Raw genomic sequence first — 27,145 nt, forward strand, 5'->3', positions numbered from 1 at the left:
TTTATACTTCTAATATTCTGACTATAGACTGAAAACTTTTCCTCCCTCTTTCCAATAAAGTTTACAAATTCATGGTTTTCAAAGTAAGAACACGAATGATTTAAATTTGAATCTAATTGCAAAGAATTATGTCCAAGATTATTAACTAACTCATCATCCATTTTTAATTTGAATGCTTATATTATTTTTGTTTAAATGTACCAAGGAAAAAAAAGCATTAAACAACCCATTTTTAATGCTATGATTATTTACACAGAACATATACATAGTAAAATAAATATTAAGTGATAACAGATAGAGATTAGTTTGAAATTCGGGTTTTTCAAAATAAAATATTCATCCCATTTTTACACCATTATATTCTAGTTTGATTCACTTTCGGATTGTTTATCATATTTTACAGGAGACAAGTTGGAGTAACTCACCCACATAGTAAGTTTTAGAGTTGTCATTTTTGTAATCCAAAGTTAGCCGTTTTGGAGCCGCTCCTTTGCTTAAAGTGACACTAATAACACCATTTTCATTAGAAGTAAAATGGTTTATCTTTCCATCCCTTTTAAGCTCCTTTAATTTTCTGATTAAATCTGAACGCCTTTTTGTGAGTTGGAAAGTTAACCATATGTAAGTATGTCCTTAAACATTATCCTGTATGTAAGCGGTTTTTCAAGAAATTTACTTAAAATTTGTTTCGAATTTCATACATTTATATTCTGATTATTCCGTTCTGACACTCTACAAGTGTCAATGTTCATTTGTCCTACCGCTTTAGAGCTTCTTTTTTATGAATGTTGTCATCCTTGTTACACTACAAAGATAGGTTTTGTAAGAAAGCATCACACTAGTTTAATAATATTATTTTTAAAAAATATTCAGTAAAAAACATAGACTGACAGACTAACAAACATTCTGCATCTTTTATGTAAGATATATGCATTCGTTATTGTGTAAAACAAAGGTTTTGTATATTTTTGTGTCCTATTATATATTAGTTAATCAAATTAGTAAATAAATATTTGGTTCTATAAAATTTGGTTTGATATAATCCCTCTAACTCAACTGTGGATCATGCCAAACCCCAACCTTTTTTTTCGTTATTTATCGCATCGTATTGTGAACAGCTTTCCGCGGATATAAAAATGTACAATTTTAAGTTAAAATCAGTTTTGTTAGCCCCCAAAATGCCGAAGTCACGAGCTAACAAAACTGGTTTTAATATTATGATAATATATCTTTATATTCGTAGAAAACTGGATGTAATTCGATGCTTTACCTAATATTTCAGTATGGCTGAGAACTAGTTATAATCCAACGGATATTAATCGGTCTCGAAGTGATAATAGATTTAATATTTTTGTGATCACTTTAGAAGCATCAAAATACGAAGTTAGGCTCTAATATATGTCTATCTGTCCATAATTGTTCTTTTTTTTACATGTTGTCTTTTGGCCGCCCATGTTTAGTTAATGGGAAATTACAAATTATTTTGTTCTCTAAAATTTGGTTTAATTCTAAGAAGAAAATTTGATAACAGTTTTGTTGAAAATCAAATTAATGAACTCTAATTTAATCAGCGGAAGGATATATTATGATAGATTTAAAATATAAAAGGTTTTCAAATGGGCTCTACATTAGCGGCCAATGACGTCCAAAAAAGTGGTACAAAATCTCTATAATATCCTCTTTACTCACCCACCCCCCGACCTCTTGGACGTCAATGTTAGCGCCCAAAGAAAGAAAATGTAAGATTTTATTGATAAAATATTGGGGGGAGGTAAAAATAAAAACCTACTGAACTAAATTTTGTCTAGATTCATAATAAAGAAGAACAAAATCTGAATTATGTTAGATATATCTTTATTTACAAATAGCAACTACGCCCCTATTAGAACTCGAAGAAAGGGGAAGAGCCGAACCTCCACTTTTGATTTCAATTTTAGGAATTATTATTGGGAAGTATTTTTTTTCAAAGGACGAATTCTTTTGGGAGGGTGGTGGTTACCTCCCTTAAATTAGTTATAAACCTTCTTAGAACTTATGAGAAGCTTCACTGAAAAGGAGAATCATATCGGCTTAGCTGTAAGTGAGATCCTTTGTTATAGATATAAAAACAGAAGGCGTCATAAATACCTTCATTGGAAATTGAAGACTTTCTAAATTACCATCCATTTCTAATTAAAAAGATTCTTAAAGTAATCTTTTCTCTGTTAGATAATATTCAAAAAGTTAAAGCTTCAATTGTTGTACCTCAAATGAGAAAAAAATGAGGGCTGATTTTTAGATAGCAGATTTATTTCACTTCTAAGAATAACCCTAAATACATGAATCAGTCCGTAGCAATTCCTCAGGGAGGGAGTGGACATTCAGATGTATATTACACAAGTCCCCAAAGTTTTATAATAATGTTTTCTTATTAGTTAGCTTAACAACCTTGGGGACTTTAATGAATTTTGATTAATTGGTGATTGTTTTAAGTGTCCAAACATTTTAATTACTAATTGTAATCAACAGAAGGGAAAATTTGGTGTATAATCATTAAGGATGTACATCAATTTATCGGCCATAGTCTTATCCCTTTAAATCCCTGCAATCCCCTTTTTACTTTATTTCCACACTTTTTACCCTTTCCATTCCTGTTCGATTCCCATTTTTGATGTGCAATTTTTCACTCTTATACTAAACATTTTAGTTTTTCCTTTGTCAAACTCATAAATAGCTAATTTTAGAAATATCATGCTTAATGGTTAAGTAGTTATGCCATTATTAATGTCCATTAAGATCTCGGAAACTGGAGAGGTTCTATCATAAGACTTATGGTCAAATTATTAGTTTTTTCATTTGATGGATTAAAAAATGTCAAGACATAAGAATTGATGTTATCTTAATTCCTGGCCTCTAGCCAATTATTTTCCAGATTTTATCTCCTTTTTTTAGAAAGCCTTGAAGCACTTTTTGAGAGCGCACTATTTGAGTCAATCCGTCTAGTGTCTAAAATTTTTCTGAAATTGTTGAAATTATAGACATTTCCCAGTTTTCTTCTTCTCTTGCTTGTGCAAAAATGTTAGCTAGAACACATTCTACACATTTTAGATTTTAACCCAATATAAGAATCAGGGGTAAAGGAACACTATATTTTCAAAATGTATTTTTTGTATAAGAATTCATCTGTTTTCATAGCTTTCAGTAATTCTAGACTATTTGAATGTATTTAAAGTTTTAAATTGACATTTTTATTTTAATGGAATGGAAAAAAAATCAGTAAAAAAAATTTCCTTGATAATTTTTTATATAAATATAAAATCTTCAGAAAAAAAAACATAATAAAAACAATAAAAACAAAAATCAGATCATATAAATACAATTTATTTAAGATTTTCAGTGTAAGATCAGTTTCTCATTCCTATATCCCTATATAGCCCCCCTCCTCTACCTAGAGGTCAAATTACATACATAAGTGGTCGTTTTTACCGCATACAAAATCTTTAATGCTCTAAAATGTTTTTTAAATACTTTTAAATTGCTTAAGAATTTCATGGACTTTGCCTAAAGTTTTAAAATTCGATGTTTTCCTTCTTAAATTACACTCAGACTTTTTAATTTGATTACAGACAAATAAATAAATATTCCAAATATTGGAAATAATATGTATGGAGGAATAGTTATTTATAGTTTTCCGCTGATATCAAAATGAAAAATTATAAGATTAAAGCAAATTTTGTTAGCCCTAAAGGAGCCGAAAACTGGTTTAATTTTTTTTATTTTTATTTTAAAATTTGTGAAAATTATCCGTAATACGATGTTATACATGATTTTTCAGTATGGCTGAGAACCAGTTCTAATCCAGTGGACATTAATCGGTGTCAAAGCCATAATGGAAAGGGTAGTTATTCTTCTTTCCTTTATTTTCCCGTTCAAATGAACACACCAGCTGCACCTTGATTTGTATTATCGTCCTTGTATGTTAAGAAATATATACATATTATTTACCAACTTTTTTCTTTTCTTAAAGTTGAACGACACAAAAAAAAATTATTCTTTTAATCTTAGATAATTGATTTGTAAGTTATTCTAGTAATCCACTTAATACATTTTTATAAATTGTAATATTCATTTTATTTTAGATATTCATAGCGCAGCTACTCTATAATTAGGATGTCCAGACGTTTTTTTGTCGGATCGAGACGGTTAGCAGTAGCACACTAGACATTACTGCAATCACTTGGTCAATAGACTAAAAACACAAACAAGTAAAAAAAAAGTATTAGTGTCTGTCCGTCCGTCTTTCCGTCCCTTATACTTTGTATAATAGATATCTGTTAAACCTATGAATTACGAAGCTTCGCTATTTTTCGACGTCACTATTCTTGTTTGGTTTGCATTGATACTATTGAAATACTGCGCTGTCTATGTTTATATAACTTGACAGATTCAGAAATGCTATAGAATTTAAACACATTGTCTTATTCTATATATGGTAACCCCCCATCCCCACCCATCATTCAGTTAGGAATTAGAATAAACTTGTCCGGCCAAATGTTCCCTTTACACTCACCCTCCCCGGAAATGTTATAAAACTATTTCCAGTATGGCTTCGAAACCTATTAATATCCACTGGATTATAACTGGTTCTAAGCCATACTTAAAAATCAAATCATGTGTAGCAACGTATTACAGAAAATTTTCCACCATTAATAAATAAAAAACATTAATTAAATTAAAACCAGTTTTGTTAGCCCGTGCAAACAAGACTTGTTTCAATGTTTTGATTTTTCATTCTAATATTCACGGAAAGCTGTCTATAAATATACGTTTAGAAAGAAAGACACATATCATAGTCCAGGTTTCGTTCCTAAAGGATGAGTAATAGCCAATCACTTTTAAAAACTGGCTTCATGAATATTAAGCGCAACTAAACTGACAACTTCAATATTCCAATGAAAAGTTCTTATATGAATATTAGAAAAGCCTACTGTAAATAAATAAGTTTTGCTTTAAAATTGTATACTATCATAACTCAGAAACAAAACTTTTTGTGTGTCTTTACGTGAATTTGTACTTTTGGTACCTTAACAAAAACAGTTTACTTTGCCGTTTTAAGAGGGAGGGTTGAGGACAATATTAAGTTAGTCACTCGGGTAAATAATATTGTATTCAAATTACCCACTTCAACATACATAGGTACATTTCAAACATTTTTGTATATTGACCACATAACATTTTTCTATCTATCTTTGTCTAGCTTTCAAAACTGATTGTATGAATATCGTTTCATCTATACCCTTCCATATAAGATAGGAAAGTTTTTTTGTCTGTATAAAATGATCTCGCTGACCATTGAACCGATATGGTTCATCTTTATAGTGAAGCTTCTTATAGGTTCTAGGAAGGTTTGAAATATATTTGAAGAGGGCATCTCCAACATCCTATGAAACTGAAAGTGTGTGGGGGGGGGGGGTCACTAATAATATTGAAGCAGCTTATAGTGCCTAATAAAAAATCACGGTATACAATACAAAGGACCAATGATAGGCCAATATACATTGTAATTGGCCAATGGTAAAATGTAAAATGGCCTATCATTGATCATTTGAGTTGTATGACGTCATTTTTCTTGCCACTATAAGCTGCTTCAAAGCTGATAATATAAATATCGTTTATCTTTAAATGTTATGATAATATAGAGCCCTTTTAGACCCATGTATTTCCAATGAAAATTGTACTTTTTGAGAATTAAAAATTTTAAATATTTTTAAATGTAAGTCCTTGTGTGTGTTTGTCTTTTTTGCGTCGTGGCAAACAATAAGTTTAAAGTTTTTACAAAGAGACATATAAAATTTTGTTGTCTACGGGCACGTAAAAGAAAAAAAACACTTAAAACACACTGGAATACATACTCAAATTCCAATTAAAAACCATTAAACCATCAGCATTAAAACATAATATATCATTTTCTCCCGCCCCCTAGAAAAATAGCTTAAAACCATTAGAGGACCAGTAAGAAGTATTATCAAGATTTAAAGCTTTGGAGCTTCAGACAGACATCCTGTTACTTTTATATAAGGAATATTTGTTTTGTTGAAACACTGTTGAAAAAGATTTTGGCAGAATTGCGGGAATGAGTAATAGTAGATTTTGACGACACGTCAAAGACATTTTAAAAAAGATTTTCATTTTTCATAATACTATTTTATAAACATTTTTAAAAGTTTAACAAGGACGAATAAGTTAAAAGAGCAGAAACATGTAAATCCTAAATACATCCTAAAAAATAAAGTACTTAAATTTAGCCTTGTTCATTTTACTTATTTACACTTAGTTGATAAAAGAGAATATTTATTTATAGCATCCTATTATAGACAACTTTCCCCATATATTGAAATAAAAAAATATAAGATTAAAACCAGTTTTATTGGCCCCGACGGGGCCTCATGACCGTTTAAACAAAACTGGTAATACTGTTATGATTTTTGATTTAGAATACAGCTTAGAACTGGTTTCAATGCAGAGGATATAAATCGGTTTCAAAGCCAAACTGAAAATATTTTTTATTATATTTTTAATATTTAGGCAGTAGATTAAATGCTAAAACTTTCATTATTTCTAAATCAAGATTTTATTTTAAAAAGCAGCGTGTCGGAGCCGTTTAATTTTGATGCGGCTCCGGCTCCTCCTTAATATATCAATTTTTGTTCATTATTGAATTTGATAAAATAAAAGAAATAATATAAAATATTTTGCTTTTATTTGATTAAAGCTATATAAAAGTAGAAAGATGTGTGTCTATTTGTTAAGTAACAATAGTTTTTCAGTTTATTATATTGAAATAGACCGTTGCCAAATTATAATATTACTTTAAAAAATCATTTTTAGCTAATCTGGAGCCGGAGCCGTTTTTAACGAAAAATACGGCTCCGGCTCCACCAAAAATGTTGCTGCTCCCGGCTCCGGCTCCGAAACGCTGTGAAAAAGCTTTCTTTCTTTACCTCCTCACCTCCGTGGCATGAGTCATACAAAGGCAGTGGTAAACGCGGGAAAACAATAATAACATTTCCAGTATGGCTTCGAAACCGATTAATATCCACTCGATTAGAACCGGTTTTCAGCCATGCCGAAAAATCATGTATAGCATTGCATTACAGACAATTTTCCACAAATATTAAGGTAAGAATCATATAATTGATATTATTTTTTTAGCCCGCGCCTTCGACCCCACAGGGCTAACAAAAAAAGTTTCAATTTCATAACTTTACTTTTTATATCCGCGGAAAGCTGTCTATAATACGATGCAATAATAATAACTTTAACTTTATCTTTTATCAGTGTTTACTAGTTATATATGTCCTTGATCTCAATTATAATTTCCCCCCTTAATATATATTACTCAAAACAAAGTCACCAAAAATCCAGGGAGGTAGGGGACATTGGGCTATGCATTACACTAGTCCCCAAAGTTTTATGATTACGTTTTCTTATTCGTTGTGTTAACAACTTTGGGGACTTTCATTGTTGTTTCATTAAGTTGAGTGTCCACACGTTCCAACCACTAATTGTCATCTATAGAAGGGATGAATTTGTGTAACGTCATTGGAGATGTCATAAATTTATCGGCCATTGTATTCTCCCTTTAGATCCCTGGTAAATATCCTAAATTTCCTATCCAAGAAACTCGCGTGTCAATTTGAAAATACTATATAGCAAAGAGAATAATATATTTATTTACATTGTCGGCATTGATAAAAAGATAGGTTAGTGGTGTTTTTTTTTATAATTCATCACCGACTGGATAAAATATTTAATAGATCAATCTTTTATAAAAGTAACAAGATCTATGTTTGTATGTCTGTCTGAACCAATGGATCTCGCTAACTGCTGGACCAATATGGTTTTCCTTCACAGTGTTTAGCATCCCATAGGTCCTAATATGGTATATAAAAAGAGAAATCACCATTAGAAAAAAATGTCCCAGTATAAAGATTATTTTAAAATCAAAATTGAAATTAGGGGGGGGGGGAGATGGTCAACTACCCCTTCTCACACAACTCAAGTGCCCCTATAGTCCTCTTTGGACGTAACTGCTACTAACTGATTATAATACATCTTGAATTAACAACAGTTTGACTTTAGAATGTCCTTTGACAACATAATAGAAATATGAAGAAAATGGATTTTTAAATCCAAATTAAAGCTATAAGTATAGATGTATGATAACATATAAATCTGACAATTATATATTGAGGTACACCTTAATATTTTTAATAATTAATATTCTTTAATCAAATTAATGATGATTTTCTTATATATTCTTTAACCCTTGTAATTGTACTCAAAGTTTAAAATTAAAATTTCTTATGGGCTAATTTTGGGTATTAACATTGGGGATGTACATCAATTAGTCTTCCAATGTCTTATCCCTTTAGATCCCTGAATCGTTCTAGACAATATATGTGACGCGTTGATTTTATATATTGCAGGTCAAAACAAATTTAGGATTACACATCAAATTTCATAAAATATATGAAAAATATATATTTTCAAGGGGAAATTTAGGATTTTTAGAAGTAAAGCTACTCTATGATAAACTAGGTCTATCTTTATCCGTCTGTCTGTAATGCATTTATTCATCAGGCAACAAAAGACAAAATAATCTTTTTATAGGTTACTGATTTCCTTTTATTTCTCTTTTCTTCTTTCTCTCTCTCTCTCTCTCTCTCTCTCTCTCTCTCTCACATTGTAAGTAAAAAAGAGATGTTAATTCGTTAGTACTGAATAGAAAAAAATCGCAAATGTTTTGGATTTCTTTGTATAACTTCATGCTTGTTAGAGTCATACAATAAACATTTATCTTGTTTTTTAGCAAGTATAGAAAAAATGTGCTTTCTTCGTTAGGGAATATTTACAAATAAAACAAAGTTGGAACTAATATTCAAAATCAGAATAGATTGTTACCTATCTTTTTGTTACTTTTAACTAATTGTCTCAAACGAATATAAGTATAGCTACCACAAAGACAAAACGTTACTTGACTTAAAAGTTTTCTTGATATAAAATCAAATAAAGGTTTTGGCCTGTTTTTGCTGTTTTTCGCTCATGTAAAAATATCTAAATAGAATTTATACTATTAAATTATACTGGCCTACCATTGGTCAATTAAAATGGCCTGCCATTGGTAATTTATTCTGTGTATTGGCCTATCATTAGTCATTTGTATTGTATGGCGTCATTTTTTATAGGCACTTCAAACAGCTTTTCTAAAATTTAGCTGTTTAAAAGATGTTTAGCTTTATGGAAGGAACACCTGTGAAAGATGGAGCATAACGTGTCAGGGAGAGAGGAAACATTAAGCTGCTTATTCCACTAGTCCCCAAAGTTTTATTATAACGTTTTCTTATTCGTTTGCTTAAAAACGTTGGGGATTTTTATTGAATTGTGTTTGGTTGGATCATTAGGTTTAGTGGTCAATCGTTTCATCTATTATGTGTAATCTAAAGGAGTGGCAATGTTGAGCATCATCATTGGGGATGTACATCCATTTATCGGCCATTGTCTTATCCCTTTATATTCCTGAGCATGCTGTGTATTATTGATGTTCTGACCCAGATATCATATCATAGGGTCAGCTGAATTTGAGTTGCCGAATGTGTACACAGTTTCCTCAGTGTTTCCTCATTCTATCTCAATATTTACTACTATCTAAAGAAGCTTCAAACTTAAAATTTAATTTTGATTTTTTTTAATGTTTGAAGCTTTTTAGCTAGTAGTAAACATTGAGATAGGATGAGGAAACACCGAGGAAACTGTGTACACAATCGGCAACTCAAATTCAGTTGACCAATCATGGGGTACAAACAAAATATAACTAAAATCATTTTTTATTTTAACAAGCGAAAAATGAGATTTTTTAGTTGTATGCCTATTGAACATGTCTTTTTGTCCATTGCTTTCCAATATTTATTATACAATATACTAGCGGCTACGCCCCTAGAGTCCTTGAGGTACCTATGAGGGGGAGGGGAGTGGGAAGTCAACCCACCACCTTTATTTTAGTTTTAAGAAGAAAAAATAAATAAAAATTTTGGTCGCACCCTACCCCAATATTCCAGAACCTATTAAGAGCTACACCCTAGAGGATAACCATATCGGTTCAGCGATTAGAAAGATCCTTCTGGACTGACAGATAGAAACACATATACATACAGATCCTGTTACTATTATATAAGGATTGTTAAATTTAATTTAAAGCAGTAGAATGTTCCTTATTGCCCATCTATTTTGTTTATATATGTATTAGAAATGAAATTATCATCAGAAATTCCCCTGACCAATAAAACCAGATGAGATAAGACAATGCATATTAATTGATTTATAACCCCAATTATGATTCACAAAAGCCTACTAATGAGTTAATGTGTTTATGAAACTTTAGGGACCAGAATAATATTGATTGATTGGTTGATTCAAACTAAATAGCAGTGTTCAAACTTTTTTACCAATATTCATAATCTACAGATTATCATCATTAGGTGTGTGCATCAATTTAATGTTAATTTAAAACTTTATTAAACAGACAACTTTATTTTGTTTTGATATTATTAAGAATTGCATGATTTTTATATGATGAATGTACTATAGTAAACAAGTAATCCTGTTTTATTATTTTGTTTTTCATATAAAGATTATCCTTTATTTGGATTTTTTCTATTCAGATGTGCAATCAATTACACATAAAAGAGGGACATTTATTCAAATGTTGTAGTCAAATGCTCTTATTAAGTCAAAGTGCTCTTAATTAATAAGACCATTTAATTAAAACATTACGCACAACTTTAAGGAAAATACACGAAAAAAATTACCCCTTTGAAATATTAATTTGAAAATTATGATGAATCTTTTATGATGATTAAATTTTTGAGAACTGGTAAATTTATAAACAAAAGGAAAGCAACATTTTGACAATATATGATCATAGTTTTTCTGATTTTGATAATACCTTGTATGCTGCTTCGCTGTTGATATTTTGTTGGTGATGATGGCTATATGTGAATCTATTGTACTAGAATTTGTGAAAACAAATTTCTGATAATTTACGTCTTATTGGATAGAGAATAAGCTGGTTTAGTCTAAGAATTCCTAAGATTCATGTCAAGGTGACTTCACAATTCAAATCTAGAAGATTTTTGAATAAAAGGGGAAAGATATATGGAAAAATGGCTTAAAACTATACCTAGCAATAATTCAGAAGCAAAATGGCCTAAAACTGATCCACCAGGAATTAGGACAAAAAACTGTTTAGTTTTTAATTTCTGTGGCTGATAAATTTATGTACATCCCCAATTATGATACACAAAATTACCCCTTCTTTAGATTACAATTAGTAGTTGACACTCAATTTGAATGAATCAACCAATTAAAATTCCATAAAAGTCCATAAAAATGTTAGACCACCGAATAAGAAAACATTGATATAAAACTTTGGGGACTAGTGTAATAAATGATAAGTAATAGCATTATCATAATAATTAAATGATCTATCTTTTAGGTTTGTTTTGATCTGTTTGACACAAAGAAGCAGGAGTTCTTGTCTGCTGATGATCTGGATGAAATCATGAGGGCTATGGGTTTCAGGCCCAGCCAGGAAGAGCTTCAGGTATGAAATTATTAGTGCTATGGGTTTCAGGCCCAGCCAGGAAGAGCTTCAGGTATGAAATCATTAGGGCTATGGGATTCAGACCCAGCCAGGAAGAGCTTCAGGTATGAAATCATGAGGGCTCTGGGTTTCCGACCCAGCCAAGAAGAGCTTTGGGAGATTTGTTACAAAATGATTTTGCTGATTCGGCTACAACCTTATCTATTTTTAAGAATCAGCTTTATTTATTATTTTGTACGTAATAGATAAATATTTCATGCTAATTAATTTTGTTATTCCATTAATTGGGACTACATTCTTGTAATAATATAGTTATAAAGGGTGTCTTAAAAAGAACTTTAGTCTTTTTTCATAATCTCTTAATAAAAGAAAGCTGTTCATTTAAATTAAGCTTAAAATATTGAAATCTTTATGGATCTATAAAGCTATTTTTGTAGAAAGACTAAAAAGGAATTATGTCCAACATAAAAGGGAATTTTTATTTTATATTTTACAACTATTTAAGTAGTATTTAATGGCAATGTAACCTTAAAACAAATTATCATAAATAAGTGATATGAATTTATTTGTTATTTCGAGTTTAATTTAACTAATAAATTGGAAATTTTTACAAAGAATGAGAACCTGGCAAAATTGAAATATTGGAAAACCAGGGATCTAAAGGGATCAGACAATGTCCGATAAATTGATGTGCTTCCCTAATGTTAATATATTATTATAATAGACAAAATTACCCCTTTGTAAAATACAATTAGTAGTTGAAACATTTGAACACTCAACTTAATAAACCAACCAATCAAAATTCATTAAAAGTCCCCAAAATTGTAAAGCCAATGAATAAAAAAAGTTTTTATGAAACTTTGTGTACTAGTGCAATAAACAGTCCATTGTTCCCTCTCTCTGCTTATTGATGGACATCCTGTGTATATGTAACAATACAGGTGCAAAAATATCAAATTACACCAGAGTCATTCAACAAAAAAGAATTAAATTTCCAGCAATATCCCTTCAACTTAACAGTTGACCATCCCAGGATCTCTCAAATTACTGTAGTTATATTAGTTTGCAAAGAATAATATATTTACTATAATGATTTAGCTTAGGTTAGGTTAAGTTAGGCACTGGGAAGTATAGCAAAGATGGAGTTCCCCGCAGGGAAAGGCATGATTATAGACTTGTACTTTATTTCTACTTTCCCTTTCAACAGGAGCAAACATAAGATGAGACTTTATCAGTGGACCCCTTTACTTCCCCTACCTTTTTTAGCCTTAAAAATGAGGGGCGAGTTGTATGGTATACTAATTATAAGAAGGAAATTATAATTTTTGTGGAATAATTAATCTTTAGTAAACTTTTTGACCTACATTATAAAAATTTAAAAGAAACGTAATTTAAAACCATAGAAAAGATATATTACTTTCCAGTTTTCTAAATTATATTTAATTTAAATATTTTTTTCTACATTCAATGTATACAATTTTATAAGATATTCATAATTTTAAGGCTTATTATTGCATATAGAAATGTATCAAAGGCTCTCAAGTTTCAGAAAAATAAACTATTTAAAATTTTAAAAGTCAAGGTGAAGTCTAAACCTGACTCAATTGTTGCAGTCCCTCCAGAACTTTATCTAAGCATTCAAACGGGTTTAAATTTCAGGCTTTGTCGCGGCTGATAGGCGGCTGACAAGCCCTAGACTTCAAATTGGTGTAACATGTTATTTTTGCGCTTCAAGATTTCCTTTTCTATAACATTAACCACAATGATCTTGAAACCTAAATATATTTAAATTTTTTTAATAATGATAATTCAAAACTTACATTATTTAACCTAAACTTAAGTTAACTTATAAATCTGATTCATATGGGTTGTATAACATATAAATAGTCATCAAACGTCAGGTAATTTCAAAACTATTTGATAGTACTATAAACTAATAGACATAGTATATTTAGATGGTCTATCTGACCCCATTTTTCGACACCATGGAAACTGTCCCAATTTTGTATAACTTTTGCGGAACATGTTCCAGTTACGTCATATTTTTCTTTCCCGAAAAAGGGAAGGGGGAAAGAAAAAAAAGGGAAGGGGGGAAGAAAAAAGAGATGGGAGAAAAGGGGGTTTTCCCCATCTCTTTTGAAGAGATTTTCTTCCCCCCTTCCCTTTTGTCGAGAAAGAAAAATATGACGTAACTGGAACATGTTCCGAAAAAGTTATACAAAATTGGGACAGTTTCCATGGTGTCCCATTTTTCATCAAACGAAATTTTTCGACGATATAATCTTTAGAAAGCTAACTTTATTTTAAGAAATTCGACTATTCATAACTAACTTTTTATATGTTTTGTCATATGCTTCAAATTATACCGGAGAAGAAATTTTTACACGATATGATTTAACCAAGAAAAGCTTTATCATAAGATATGGGACAATCTATGACTGACTCACAATGCGAACAAAATGAAAAAGTTGTGCCCTTGCGTACCAAGATCTGCAACATTTGTCAACCAATGAGATGTCTGCTATGTACCTTTATTATTCTCCTATTGGCTGATTTAGACAGTATATCTCTAGATCATCTCTATGTATGTATAACCATTTAGGAACTCCTGGAAGAAATCGACGAAGACGGCTCCGGAGAAATCGAGTTCGGAGAATTCTGTCAGGTAGATAGATAGATAGATGGGTAGATAGATAGATAGATAGATAGATAGATAGAAAGAAAGAAAGATAGATAGATAGATTTACCTTTACCATTACTTCGTAATGGTTGGATTCTCCTTCGATTTTATAGCTATCGACATCTTTATCTAATGGTTTATCTCATCATATAGAGAATCCAGAGCATCATTCACTTGTAATGATATTCAACAACCTAGGATACTAGGTTAAGTAACATCCATCAGACAACCAACCCTTTGATTGCAAGACCTTTGTCTGAGAAGTCCTAACTATGCATGGTAGTGAGTTGCGCCTGTTAATGGTCCAAGGCCTTCCCCCTACTCTTACTATTTATGTCGCGCACCTGACAAAGAAGCAGTAGAAATCATTTTTAACGTCTTTAGTTATGACGCGGTGTCGAACCGAGATTTGAACCTATCACCTCACCGGCGACGAGCGAATGCGCTACGTGTTGAGCCACGATCGCGGGTTAGTTAGATAGATAGATAGATAGATATAGTCCACATAGAATGAACAAAAGTTTATTTGTAAAACATCATGTTTCATGCATTAAGCAATCTTCAGTTACAATTTAATACAGATAGATAGATAGATAGACAGATAGATAGATACAAAGATAGAAAATCATACAGATTGAAAGAAGTTAGCAAGAATTAAATTATAGTTTTGTAGAATTATATATATCAGGTTAAATTTCTTGAAATCCAGGGACAACTCAGCTGTTTTGAATTTAATTTATAAAATTAAAAAATCTAGGAATTGATAATAATTTGAAGGAAAATAGTTTTGCTTACTCGTTAAAAGTATGACGAAAAAAGCTTTAGACGAACCCTCTCTTAAATGAAACTCTTTATAGTGCCTTTGAAAAATGACGTCATATAATACAAATGACCAATGCTAGGCCAATACACAAACTAAATTACCAATGGCAGGCCAGTAAACATTTTATTTTTAATTGACCAATAATAGGACAGTAAGGCGTCATTTTTCATGGCCACTTTTTCAACTAATTGATGGTTTCCAAAATTTTGCTCTTTATGGTTGCATAAAAACGATTGTTTCTATTTATTTAATATAATTATCTCTTTTATTAAAATAACTAGTTGCTTCACCCTAGCCTTTAGGGGAAGGTCTGTAAGGCCTGGAAAAAAGCCTAAACCACCCCAAGACATGCATAAAGCTTTTCTATAAATACCAACCAAATTGAACCAGTATATATTTAGCTTCAGATAAAAAAACTTTACTTTTTTATAAGTTTACTAGCGGCTTCGCCCCTAGCCTCTAGGGGCTATGCCCCAAGAGGTTTGATCAAACCAATTTTTTGTATTTTTGATTTTCAAAAATATACCTAAAAAAATATTTCTTTGGGGGGGGGGGGGAATTTTTTTTATGGGGGGGGGGAGTCGACCGCACTATTTTAATTTTAGTTTTAAAAAGAAAATTTTTTTTTTGAGGGGTATTTTTTAATTTTTTGGGGGGGTTAGGGGTGTCCCATCCCCCAAGAAAATAGTTATAGACCATTCCGGGACCTATGAGAAGCTACCCTGTAAAGGAGAACCCGATCGGTTCAGCGGTTAGCGAGATCCTTAGCTACAAACAAACAGACAAACAGACAGACATCGTTCTACTTTGTATTATAGATAATACAGTATAACTTATTCCTTTTCCCTGAATTAAATTAAATGAAATTTATTCCAAGAAATACCAAAACTTATGGTTAAAATCCAGATATAATGAAATACCAGCTAAAATAGGTTTATGTTTTCTTTGTATCATAGTAAAATCTTGACTTTACATTTAATTTAGGATTTAATGATCATAATGTATAAAACGTTAACCTTTAAATTCAATGTTCTTTTCAAAACAACTTAAGAGCAATTGGAAATGTTAGTTTTGGGATACCTATGAAAATTATACCTAGTTATATCAGGAATAGGCCACTTAGAACAAAATTTTAAAAAGTTGCATTCTTATATCCTTTGAAAGTGAAAACATTTTTGGGGTTAATTTTGTTCAAATTTTAAGGGTCATAAATATTTTGAAAGAAGTTGTCTTAACTTTTTTGCTTTTTATTTCAGATAGCAAGTCGTTGTTTTTAGTAAGTAATAGATGTAAAATTGTCCATAGAATTTAGATATGCAATCGGTTTTTTGTAGACCTCTTATTTTTGAAGTAATTCAAGTTTTAAAAAAAAATTTAAGTCGGTTTTAAGGTACTAAAACGGAACAAAAAAAGAAAAAAAATAGCCATAATGAACAAAAATAGTAAGATCTTTAATTTGACACCTTACTTTTTTTATTCTGTTAAGTAATTGTTGAAAAAATGAATTTTTTTTAACCTCGGTGAACGAAAACTTTGAACTGATTTATATCCTGAAATAGGCATAAAAATATGTACTTATATATACCTTTAGAATTATATTATTATTGGTAATTTAGGATTTAATGATCATAATGTATAAAACGTTTTAATGTTTAAATTCAATGTCCTGCCCAAAATAACTATAGAGCCATTGGAAAATATATAGAATTCATACATATAATTAAGTCATTTATTGGAAGCAGCTTATAAAACTTATTTTAAAAAAGGCGTCATACAATACAAATCACCAATGATAGGCCAGTGTACCTTTTAACCACAGGTAAATAAAATGTATACTGGCCTATCATACGTCATTTGTATTGTATGACGTTAATCTACTTCCTTTTTTAGAATAACTATAAAAACATCGGCCATTTATATCAAAGTTACAAAAATTGCATTTGATTCGGATTAATTTTTATACCTCAAATTTTATTCAAAAATATTAGATATTTTGAATTTTTGAAAATTATTTAGTCTTCAATTGAAATGTTTGTAAAAACCTAATTCTGTCTCAAAATAAAAATAATTTGCAATTATCTGTCATGACATGGGCCAATTTTAAGTTGCCAAAAAAACAAGAGAAAATCAATCCATAACTAGATTATAACTCATATTAACACAACATAAGAATATTTTTATATTGCCTATAGAAAATGATGTCATAATGGCCTACTATTGGTCTCTTAAAATGCAAACTGGTCTGCCATTGGTAAATTAGTCTGTATATTGAACTATCATTGTTCATTTGTATTGTATGACGTTATTTTTTTAGTATAAAAACAAAATATAAAGGTGACTTTTACTATAAAGCCAACAAAAACAGAATCATATTTCTATGACAAAGACGTCCATTGGGGCGGGGGGGGGGGGTAAAGGTGTGATTACCCTCCCAAAATTTTGAAGTTTGAGTTTTTACCCCCCCCCCCCCCAAAAAAAAAAAAAAAGCTTGAACGTCCTTGCCCATATAATATAAAGATTACCCCTTCCCTCACCAAAAAAAATGAAAAAGCTTGGACGTCCTTGTTCTATGAAATATATTTTTGGGTGCTTTCACATAGTTCCTAGGGAGCACTGGTAACCCCCCCCCCCTCCCCTAGGGGAAAGGGTATTTCATTATCCCTATTTTTTCAACATTGTACCTTTTGTGAAAGATTTTTTTATTCAAAAATGTTATTAAATAAACATTTGAATGATTTATTTCACTTTCAAACTGTAGAGAAGCTTTGTTATTTCAAATTGTAAAAAGTATAAAGTTGAACTCATGCCCTTTATTTTCTTGACGCGTCGTGGAGATCTAAAATATCTTTCTTAACATTTATTTTTATATCTCTATAAAATTTATCTATTTTTTCATATCTTTATATATTCTACCAATCTAAATGTCTATTAATTTTCTATGTACATAATTAGTAGCAATGACGTCCAAATCTTTTTTTAGAGAGGGATAAAATGTGGGGTTTCAAAGATGAAAAGGTAATCTTAAGTTGTATTTCTTAAAATTTTGAGAGGGACAAAATAGGGGGTTTCAAAGATCTAAAATTTGTGAAAGATCTAAAATGTGTTACTTTTTGGCTGTAGCCCTCTCAATCTTTTTAAGCCTTAATTTTTTAGTGCAGCCACTCAATAATTCTGCAGAAAATTGTTACAATAGCAATAAAGTAAAACGCTATTTGAAAGAATTACAAAAATATTTTGTAGTGTATTTTGTATTTCTTTACAAAAATTTACTATTTGATGGACAGTTGGATTTTTAAAATTCGTATTTTTAATTCCAGTTTATTCTTGCTTTCAAGGTGTATTCTATTAAAGATATATTCAGTCAATAGTCGCGAAGATTCTATATAACTCACATTGTCCTACATTACAATGTGATTTACAGCAGGGATCTAAAGGGATAAGACAATAGACGATAAATCGATGTACATCACTAATGATGAAACACAAAATTATCCCTTCTCTAGGTTAATACATTTAAACACTTAACTTAATAAACCAACCAATTAAGTTTTAGTAGAGGTCCAAAGTTGTTGAGCCAATTAATGAAGAAACGTTATTGTAAAACTTTTGGGACTCGTGTAGCAAACAACTCTGGATTTATAGGCCTTTATCGAATAAAATGCTGCGAATTTCGCTGACATAAAAGCATCTGCTATACATGATATTTTGATCAATACATTACAGTCAAAATTAGATTTTACTAGATACTATTATATAGAAGGTTCTAAAATTTCTCGAACTTATTCTTCTGGTTAATGGGCACTCTATAACTCATTTTGTCTGGTTAAAAGTCAAACAAAATAATAAGATTCCATTTTATTAACAGCAATATGCAATATCTATTTATGTTTTAAAAATAAAGTTAATCAAAATTTTAAAAAGAAAATATGCAAAAAATTCGCCCTTCCAAAGTGAACTATTTCTTAAAATCGACAATAAGACCTTTAAGTACATTGTAAGAGATAAGAAAAAGAAAGACTCTAAATTCTTTCTAAATTCCTATAGTTCTAAAATTACTTCACCTCTTACATAATGAAAAAATCTTATTTTATACAGGGCGTTTAAAAAAAAAACTGCGTTTTCCAAATTTGGGAAACAACCATCAGGAGTACAAAAAAAATAATTATATGTCAATATTCTCTATAAAAATATGCATCAAAATTGTTGTGTTTTTTAATATCTCTGAAAATAACGGCGCATTTTAAAGCATAAATATTTCAAAAGATGCATATGATGCTTTTTTCTGGTAGAATTTTGTGCCTTAAGGTTGGTTTTCAAAAATTTATGGAAAAACACCTGTTATAAATTTGATGTACATTTTTACAGAGAATAAGGACATATAATCGTTTTTTCTGTATTCCTTCTGGTTGTGTCAGAAAAACGGAAAACGCAGTTTTTTCTGAAACACCGTGTATATTTACCAAATTTAAAAAAAATATATATTTAAAACTTTATTTCAATGTGATTGATTTGATAAAAAATAAAATTTTGCAAAAATTTAATTGATCAAATCTTAGTTGATTAATCATTATTCTATAAAAACAATTAAATAGAATCTAAAATGCCGCATTTTTAGTTTTAAACAGAAAACTATTGAAAAACAAATCTAGATCAATAGAACAAAAGAGATGTTTTGTTTTAATCATAAACAAAGTTTTCTTCTTAACCAAAAATACAATTTTCAATATAAAGTAGAGCAAAATATTAATTCTATATATTCTAATTCACCAAAAAATTATTTTTTGTCAATTTTTGAATATGTTTGACAAAATCAACAAGTAGCCTGGGTAATTTACATTTAATATCTATAATTGCGACAACTTTTACTAAACACTTAACTGCCAATTATCAACAACTACAAAAGATTCCCTTCTCTCAGAAGTGTTGGAACCTCCGACACAAAAATATTATTACAGTCAATCCACCGTTCACCTGATGTACGTCCCCAATGATGATAAACAAAATTACCCCTTCCATAAATTACAATTAGTGGTTCAAACGTTTGGACCAACCAATCAAAATTTAATAAAAGTCCCCAAAGTTGTTTAACCGATGAAAAGCAATAACTTATTATAAAACTTTCGGGACTAGTGTAATAAACAGCCAAATGTCCCCTCCTTCCCTGATTTGATCCCCATCTAAACTTGTATATTATTTCAGCTGTGTGCCACCTTCCTGGTTGAGGACCCTGACATTGAAACCATGAAGAGAGAACTCAAGGATGCATTCAGGTATCAAAATCTTGATAAATTCACTGCAATGACTAAGTCTTTTACTTAATACCTGTTTATTTGAAATATATTTCGGTGAACATGGCACCCTCTTCAGTCTAAATGACATAAATCATAAAAAATCTTGGTTGTGTAAGAATGAACACTGACAGATTGAATAGTGCTTATTGATTGTTCACATAAACCTTACAAATAAGTTATAATTACCAGAATAACTATACACAATACTAGCGGCTACGCCCCTAAGAGGCCTCTAGTAGCACTTTAAATGTTTTGTTTTTTTTCAAGTCTCTACAATACCTACAAATGTTGCATTCATGTCTCTCCGAATATTTATTTTTTTTCTCGTTTTTTTTGTGATTTTTCTTGGGAGGGTGGTGGTACCCTCCCCCCAAATAGTTATAAACCTTCCCGGGATCTATGAGAAGCTACCCTGTTAAGGTGAGCCAAATCGTTTCAGCGGTTAGCAAGATCCTTCAGTACGCACAAGACAAAAAGACATCCTGCTAAGGATTATATCTAATATAAATGAGATTTTTAAAGTGATAAAGTTAGATAGATAAATCATTTCAGTACTAAGATAATAAAATACTGACGTGAAATAAAGATATTAACATTAGATAATATTTAAGCTTATAAAATGAAAAATTAGAGTTGGAATAAAAGTATTGACTAGATAACATACAGGCAAGAAAATGGAACAAGGGGAGTTTATTCTTGAGAAAATAGGAATTTTTGGTGAAAAAAAAACATGTTAGCATTACAGACCTACAAATTGTAAATAAAGAAAAGTTTTATAAATATATGTACTTTCAGCAGTTATAAATTTACCTCAACCATACCATTTAAATTAGTAACTACTGCTGCTTCATAAATATACATTTTTTAGGATCTACGACAAAGAGGGTCTTGGTTACATTTCCACAGATACTCTTAGAGGCCTCATTGGTGAACTTCTGGCTCCTTTGACAGGTTAGGTTTTTCAAGTATCGCTTCGAAATTGATTAATATCCAGTGGATTAGAACCGGTTCTCAGCCATACTTATAAATTATGTATAGCAACGTATTTTATCCATTTTTCTATGAATACAAAAATGTACAATTATAAGATTAAAAGGTTTTGATTTTTTGATTTATAGGTAACTCAATTTTAAGTCCAATTAAACTTGATTTTCTCAAAATTTTCAATAACAAATACGTGTGGTGAAGCTGCCCTAATTGTAAATAGCCTTATTTTTTACCTATTCTTTGATTTCTATGCCCATTTTGAAGCACTGGAAATGTCATCTGTGACATCATAAAAATACGTCTAAAAAGAAGGGATGAGTGGAGAAGTGAGAAAGGAAACCTCTAAAATAGATGGATTCATACCATTTTTTTTATGACGTCACACATGACACTTTCCAGCGATATTCTAATTTTATTCATCTGAAATTGATCCTATTGTAGATGAGGAACTGGACGGTATTATTGAGGAGCTTGATGAGGACGGTTCCGGATCCATGGACTTTGACGAGTTCTGTGAGATGATGATGAACAAACCTGAATAAATATAATAATATAACATCCCTTTTAATAGAAAGCATCCTGAACAATAAAAAATGGCCTTCAAAAAATCTTTGGCAACTCTTTTCTCTAACAGCCAATAGCATTCTTTGGCGGCAATTGCAAAAGATGTTTTACCTATAAGAATGCCGAAAATTGCACAGTCAATAGCATGATATCACATAACCATAAAATTTTGCTCAACTAATAACAGCAATTCTTGCCAATTTTATCTTAAACTTGGCACTGTAAATATATGTACATATTTTGTCATTATTATGTATCTATATATATTTCTGCTTTTACAACCACATCAGTTACCACAAATTTTATTGTATCAAATTCTTAGATAGTTTTTTTCTTACTTTTGCTGTACTAATAAAATATTTTGTAATTTCTAATGTATTTTTTTCATTTTGATAGCTCTCTCATTTAATAGGTCAGTTACTGATTTTTTTCAATTAATAAATACTATTTTGAATTGCTTATTATATTTTCTATTCAATAGCTTTATATTTTGTAAATTGTCCAATAGTTTGCTTTGAGTTGCTTTCCACATACTACTTTTTTTATTTCATTGTCATTGTAAAATATATTTTATCAACAAGCTTAAATTATGCATGTTAATTTTTAAAGTAATTTTGTTTAAAAATACAAGCATGTTAACTCCTAATATTTTTATTTTTTATAAACATTATGTCATAAATGTTTAATTTTCCTTTTTTAATGGTGAGTGTATGTTAGCCAGTTATATTGTGAAAATAGTTTAATTGGTTATAATATTGGGTGAGTAAGAGCTAGAGATGAGTGAAAATTCTAGTTGATTTAGGGATTAATTTATTAATTGTAATAATTGTGATTTCTTACTACGTAATCAACTAAATAAAAATGTAAAAACGAGAGATTGTTTCTTTATTTAGTATTAGCGGCTACGTTTCCTAAAGGTCTCTAGGGGCACTTAAAGGAACACAATTCATATTTAAAGAGAAGATAAATAAATAAATAGACAGACAACCTATGATCAGTGTTGTATATAAACCTTTAACAGTTATTTTCATTCAATTATTCTTATTTTTTCCTTTATTTATAACTAATTATTTTGGGAAAAAAAACAGTTGAAACTAAATGTAGTTGTTATCAATCAACCAAGAGAAATATACTTTTTTATTCTGAATAGAAACATTGTTTGGAATCACATTATTGTTATTTATCGCATCGTATCAAAGACAGCTTCCCGCAGATATTAGAATTAAAACCAGTTTTGTTAGCCACAAGGGGCTGAAGGCCCTGGCGAACAAAACTAGTATTAATTTGATGATTTTCATTTTGATATCCGCGGAAAGTGTTAGTGTTCGCTTTTCCTTCTGTTCCAGAGCTTCGCTTTTATGGATGTTGTCATCATTGTTAAGAGAATAATTTCATGGAAATTTTGAAAGAAAGGAGTAAAGATGGTAGGTAATAAAGGGGTAAATTTAGACTCCCCCTCCCCCCTTATCTTTATCTATAATACAAAGTAGAACGATGTCTGTCCGTCTGTCCGTCTGAAGCTTAAGATCTCAGTAACCACTGAACCGATCGGATTCTACTCTTCAGGGTATATACCTATTGGTCCTGCGGTGGTTTTAAGCTATTTTCTTGGGGGGTGGGACACCCCCAACTCCCCAAAAAACAAAAAAATCCCCCCCCATTTTTTTTTTTTTTTTTTTTTTTACAAATTTTACGAATTTTACAAATTTTACGAATTTTACAAATTTTACGAATTTTACGAATTTTACGAAATTTACGAAATTTACGAATTTTACGAATTTCGCGAATTTAATCGCAAAATGTTTTCCTGCTGGGTAGGTGCGAAAATTTGTGATCCGTTCTGCTGGGTAAGTAATAGAAGATGTAATTATACTTCTTGGGGCAAAGCCACTAGTAGATTATAAAGAGAGTCCGATCTTTAATGGTTAACCGATTAGTGTTAATATTATATAACAGTCCAGTTGTTGTTTGTTTAGCTTTAAGTTTATGTATTTGGCAAACCTTGTTACTTTTTGTACTAATAGAGGAAAAGATTGAATTGAAATGGATATTATATTACCTGGATATTGCACCAGATTTTTGCCCACTGTAATAAAATGATTCTTACAGCTGGCTAATATAACGAAACCCCCCATCACCCCCCTCTTATGACTTTATCCCATCACTTCCCCTTGCTATGGAGGAACGTATTACCCAATAAATGATTACTTTATTAGCAACCTTGATAGACAACAAAAATTTCCCTGTGGCATTATCCACATATTATATATCCATTAAGATAGAATTGTGTATTATACAATTCTTATAGAATGTGTAAATCAAGTGTCAAATTATATACCAGGTAATTGTATTATTAAGTTTATAAATATACCCAGGATATTAATAGCTAGTGGGAAGTGTGCCACGGATCTAAAGAGATAAGACAATGGACGATTAATTGATGTAGATAAACCAAGTTAATACACTAAATTTCTGTAGATACAATTAGTGGTCGAAACTTTTGGACACTTAACTTGAAGAACCAACCAATCAAAATTCATTAAAGTTCCCAAAGTTGTTAAGCTAACGAATTAGAAAACGTTAATATAAAACTTTGGGGACTAGTATAGACAGCCAAATGTCCCCTCCCAGGAAGTCTTCACTATATCTATCAAACTTTTCTACATTTAGGGTATTTCTTCGATTCCTGTAACAGTACGGTATAATCTAGAGAACCTAACAGCACATTGTAAATAAGGCACAATTTTATACGTTTCGCATCATAAAATTTAGTTATAATCAGCATTCTGTATAAAAGCAATTGTTATGGCAAATTAAAAATTGTTACTTTTGAATAACAAAAAAAAGTAATTAATCTTCGCCTTTATGGATGTTGTCATGCAATTTAGTGATACCTCTACTCTTAAATGAATTATTAAGATTGTTGCTAGCTAAACTACTGTGGTTGAATACGGCTACAATACCTGCATATATGGCTTTGCCCTTCCTCTTACTTTAGAATAAAAGAATAGAGGGGGAAGGGGTTAAATAAGTGTATGTTCCCACCCCGAGGACCCTGTGCCGACTTTCAATTGGGTCTTTGAAACTAAACCAATAACATCGGGAATATTAACACTGCCAAAGCGCTATAAAAGAACACTAAGCAATTTGTTAGCAGACGAAAAAGGTTTCCAACAAAGGAATTCAGGTAGTTGTCTGGTTATACATCCATATCTATAGATTTATTCAACTTTCTAGCTCTTTTTAGTTGACGTAAAAGGAGATAAAAATATACATACGCATACAGACTTTTGTAAGCCATAACAGAAGATTAATACACAAAAAAAAACGAGACGATGATAATAACACATTCATAATATATGAGCGATATACTATTATATCATACACGGTTCCCTTAGAATTTCAACAAACAGTATTGCATCCTAGCCCTGTAGGAAGCATAGAAATTGTGAAGGCTCAATATGAACATAAATTTTAAAAGTCCATTTTAACCTGACCTAACCTATATTGAAGGGCTTTTAAACAAGGGATCTAAAGGGATAAGACAATAGCCGATAAATTGATGTTCATCTTAATGATAATACACAATATTACCTCTTATGTAGATAACAATTAGTGGGTAAAACGTTTGAACTCAACTAAATGAACCAACCAATTAAAATTCAATTAAAGTCTTCAAGGTTGTTAAGCCAACGAATAAGAAACATTATTCTAAACTTTGGAGACTAGTGTAATAAACAGCCCAATGTCCTCTCACTCCCTGTTTGAGGAGGGTTTAAGGAAGAGGAAAGAAAAGTAGTAGACATAAGTGTTGCACAAAAGTTGGTCTTAAGTTCTTGTACATTTTAGTATAACTACAACTTTGAGAAGAAACAATCAGTTGGAGTATTCTAATAATAAAGTAACAGGATGTCTGTTTGTCTATTTGTCTGTGTGTTTGTATATTTGTACCGAAGGTTCTCGCTAACCGCTGAATCGATCTGGTTCTCCTTGATAGGGTAGCTTCTTATAGGTCCCGGGAAGGTTTATTAATTTCTTAGTGGAAGGTACCACCAACTTCCCACGAGAAATCGACAAAATTAAAAAAAAAAATTAAAACCGCCCAGCAGACATTTTTGCAATTAGCTAAAAATATAACTAACACCATTTATCGGCGAAAAAATATTTTTGGTAAATAACTGATTTTAAATTGATTGATAAGACACAATTTTACGTGTCCCTAGAGGCCTCTAGAGGCGTAGACGCTAGTATATCATATAGGAACTAAAGAAGGGATTAATCAGAGACTAGTGTTACACAATAGTTGTTACTGAAGACTTGACTTTTTGATATTCCAAGTTCAAAAAGTAGCAATGAAATATTTGAGGAGCATAGACGTCCAAGGGAGGGGGGTAATGGGGCGATTCCCCCCCCCCCCCAAACGATTTTGGGGGTGCCGTAGGCACCCCAAACTTTTTTTTTCATTTTCGTTTTTTGTAAAATTCTTTATCTAAAAGCGGAAATACATTTTAAGTTAATTAATTTTGACCAATAGGATAGGTGGATTTTAAACTACCTGCGCTCTAATTGGTTGAATGATGTACGACATCCAATCAGAGCGCAGATTTTTTAAATCCACCAATCACGGATGCCAAAATTAATTAACTTAATTTGTATTTCCGCTTTTAGATAAAGAATTATACAAAAAACGAATTTTATAAAAAATCCTTAAAATTTGATGCAGATTTCAAATCTACTCCCTACATTACAATTCCGGAAAACTTATATCTCTTAGTAAATACCCCCCCAAAATAAAAAATCTGGCGTTATCCTCTTAGAAAATTTTTTTTAAATTTTTTTAAATTTTGTACCCCCCCCCCCCCCCCTCCCCCTGACTACCGACGAACAACTATTTTAGGTTAGGTTAGGTTTTAGGCTAGGGAGCCGAGCGCTGCGGCTAGGCAGGCTAGGGAGCATAGTTCGCTGTCAGGGGGGGGTACTCAAATTTTCAATATTGAAAAAAAAATTCTAAGAGGATAATACCAAAAATCTCTAATAAAAAAAATTTTTGCGTGCTTCGCGCGCATTTTTAATACTATATATTTATAATACCCCCCCAAAAAAAAATTTTACCCCGGGGGTAAATCTTGGGGGGGGTAAACTAAATTTACCCCTGCCAA

General features: G+C 30.9%; 1 protein-coding gene across 1 annotated transcript in view; it reads left to right on the top strand.

Moving 5' to 3' along the window:
• LOC145331754 (troponin C, isotype gamma-like) overlaps nucleotides 1-22,859 on the top strand; it is a 33,364-nt gene extending 10,505 nt beyond the window's left edge. The window contains exons 3-7 of the mRNA XM_080176584.1: nucleotides 11,534-11,641; nucleotides 14,244-14,306; nucleotides 20,344-20,414; nucleotides 21,304-21,386; nucleotides 21,864-22,859. Of these exons, the coding sequence (XP_080032710.1) occupies nucleotides 11,534-11,641; nucleotides 14,244-14,306; nucleotides 20,344-20,414; nucleotides 21,304-21,386; nucleotides 21,864-21,964 (426 nt within the window). The 3' untranslated portion in view covers nucleotides 21,965-22,859. The remainder of the gene's footprint in view (nucleotides 1-11,533; nucleotides 11,642-14,243; nucleotides 14,307-20,343; nucleotides 20,415-21,303; nucleotides 21,387-21,863) is intronic.
• The last annotated feature ends 4,286 nt before the right edge of the window (nucleotides 22,860-27,145 follow it).

This window comes from Acartia tonsa, chromosome 11 (assembly GCF_053477335.1).
Source record: "Acartia tonsa isolate MP-2025a chromosome 11, ASM5347733v1, whole genome shotgun sequence".
Taxonomy (NCBI): domain Eukaryota; kingdom Metazoa; phylum Arthropoda; class Copepoda; order Calanoida; family Acartiidae; genus Acartia; species Acartia tonsa.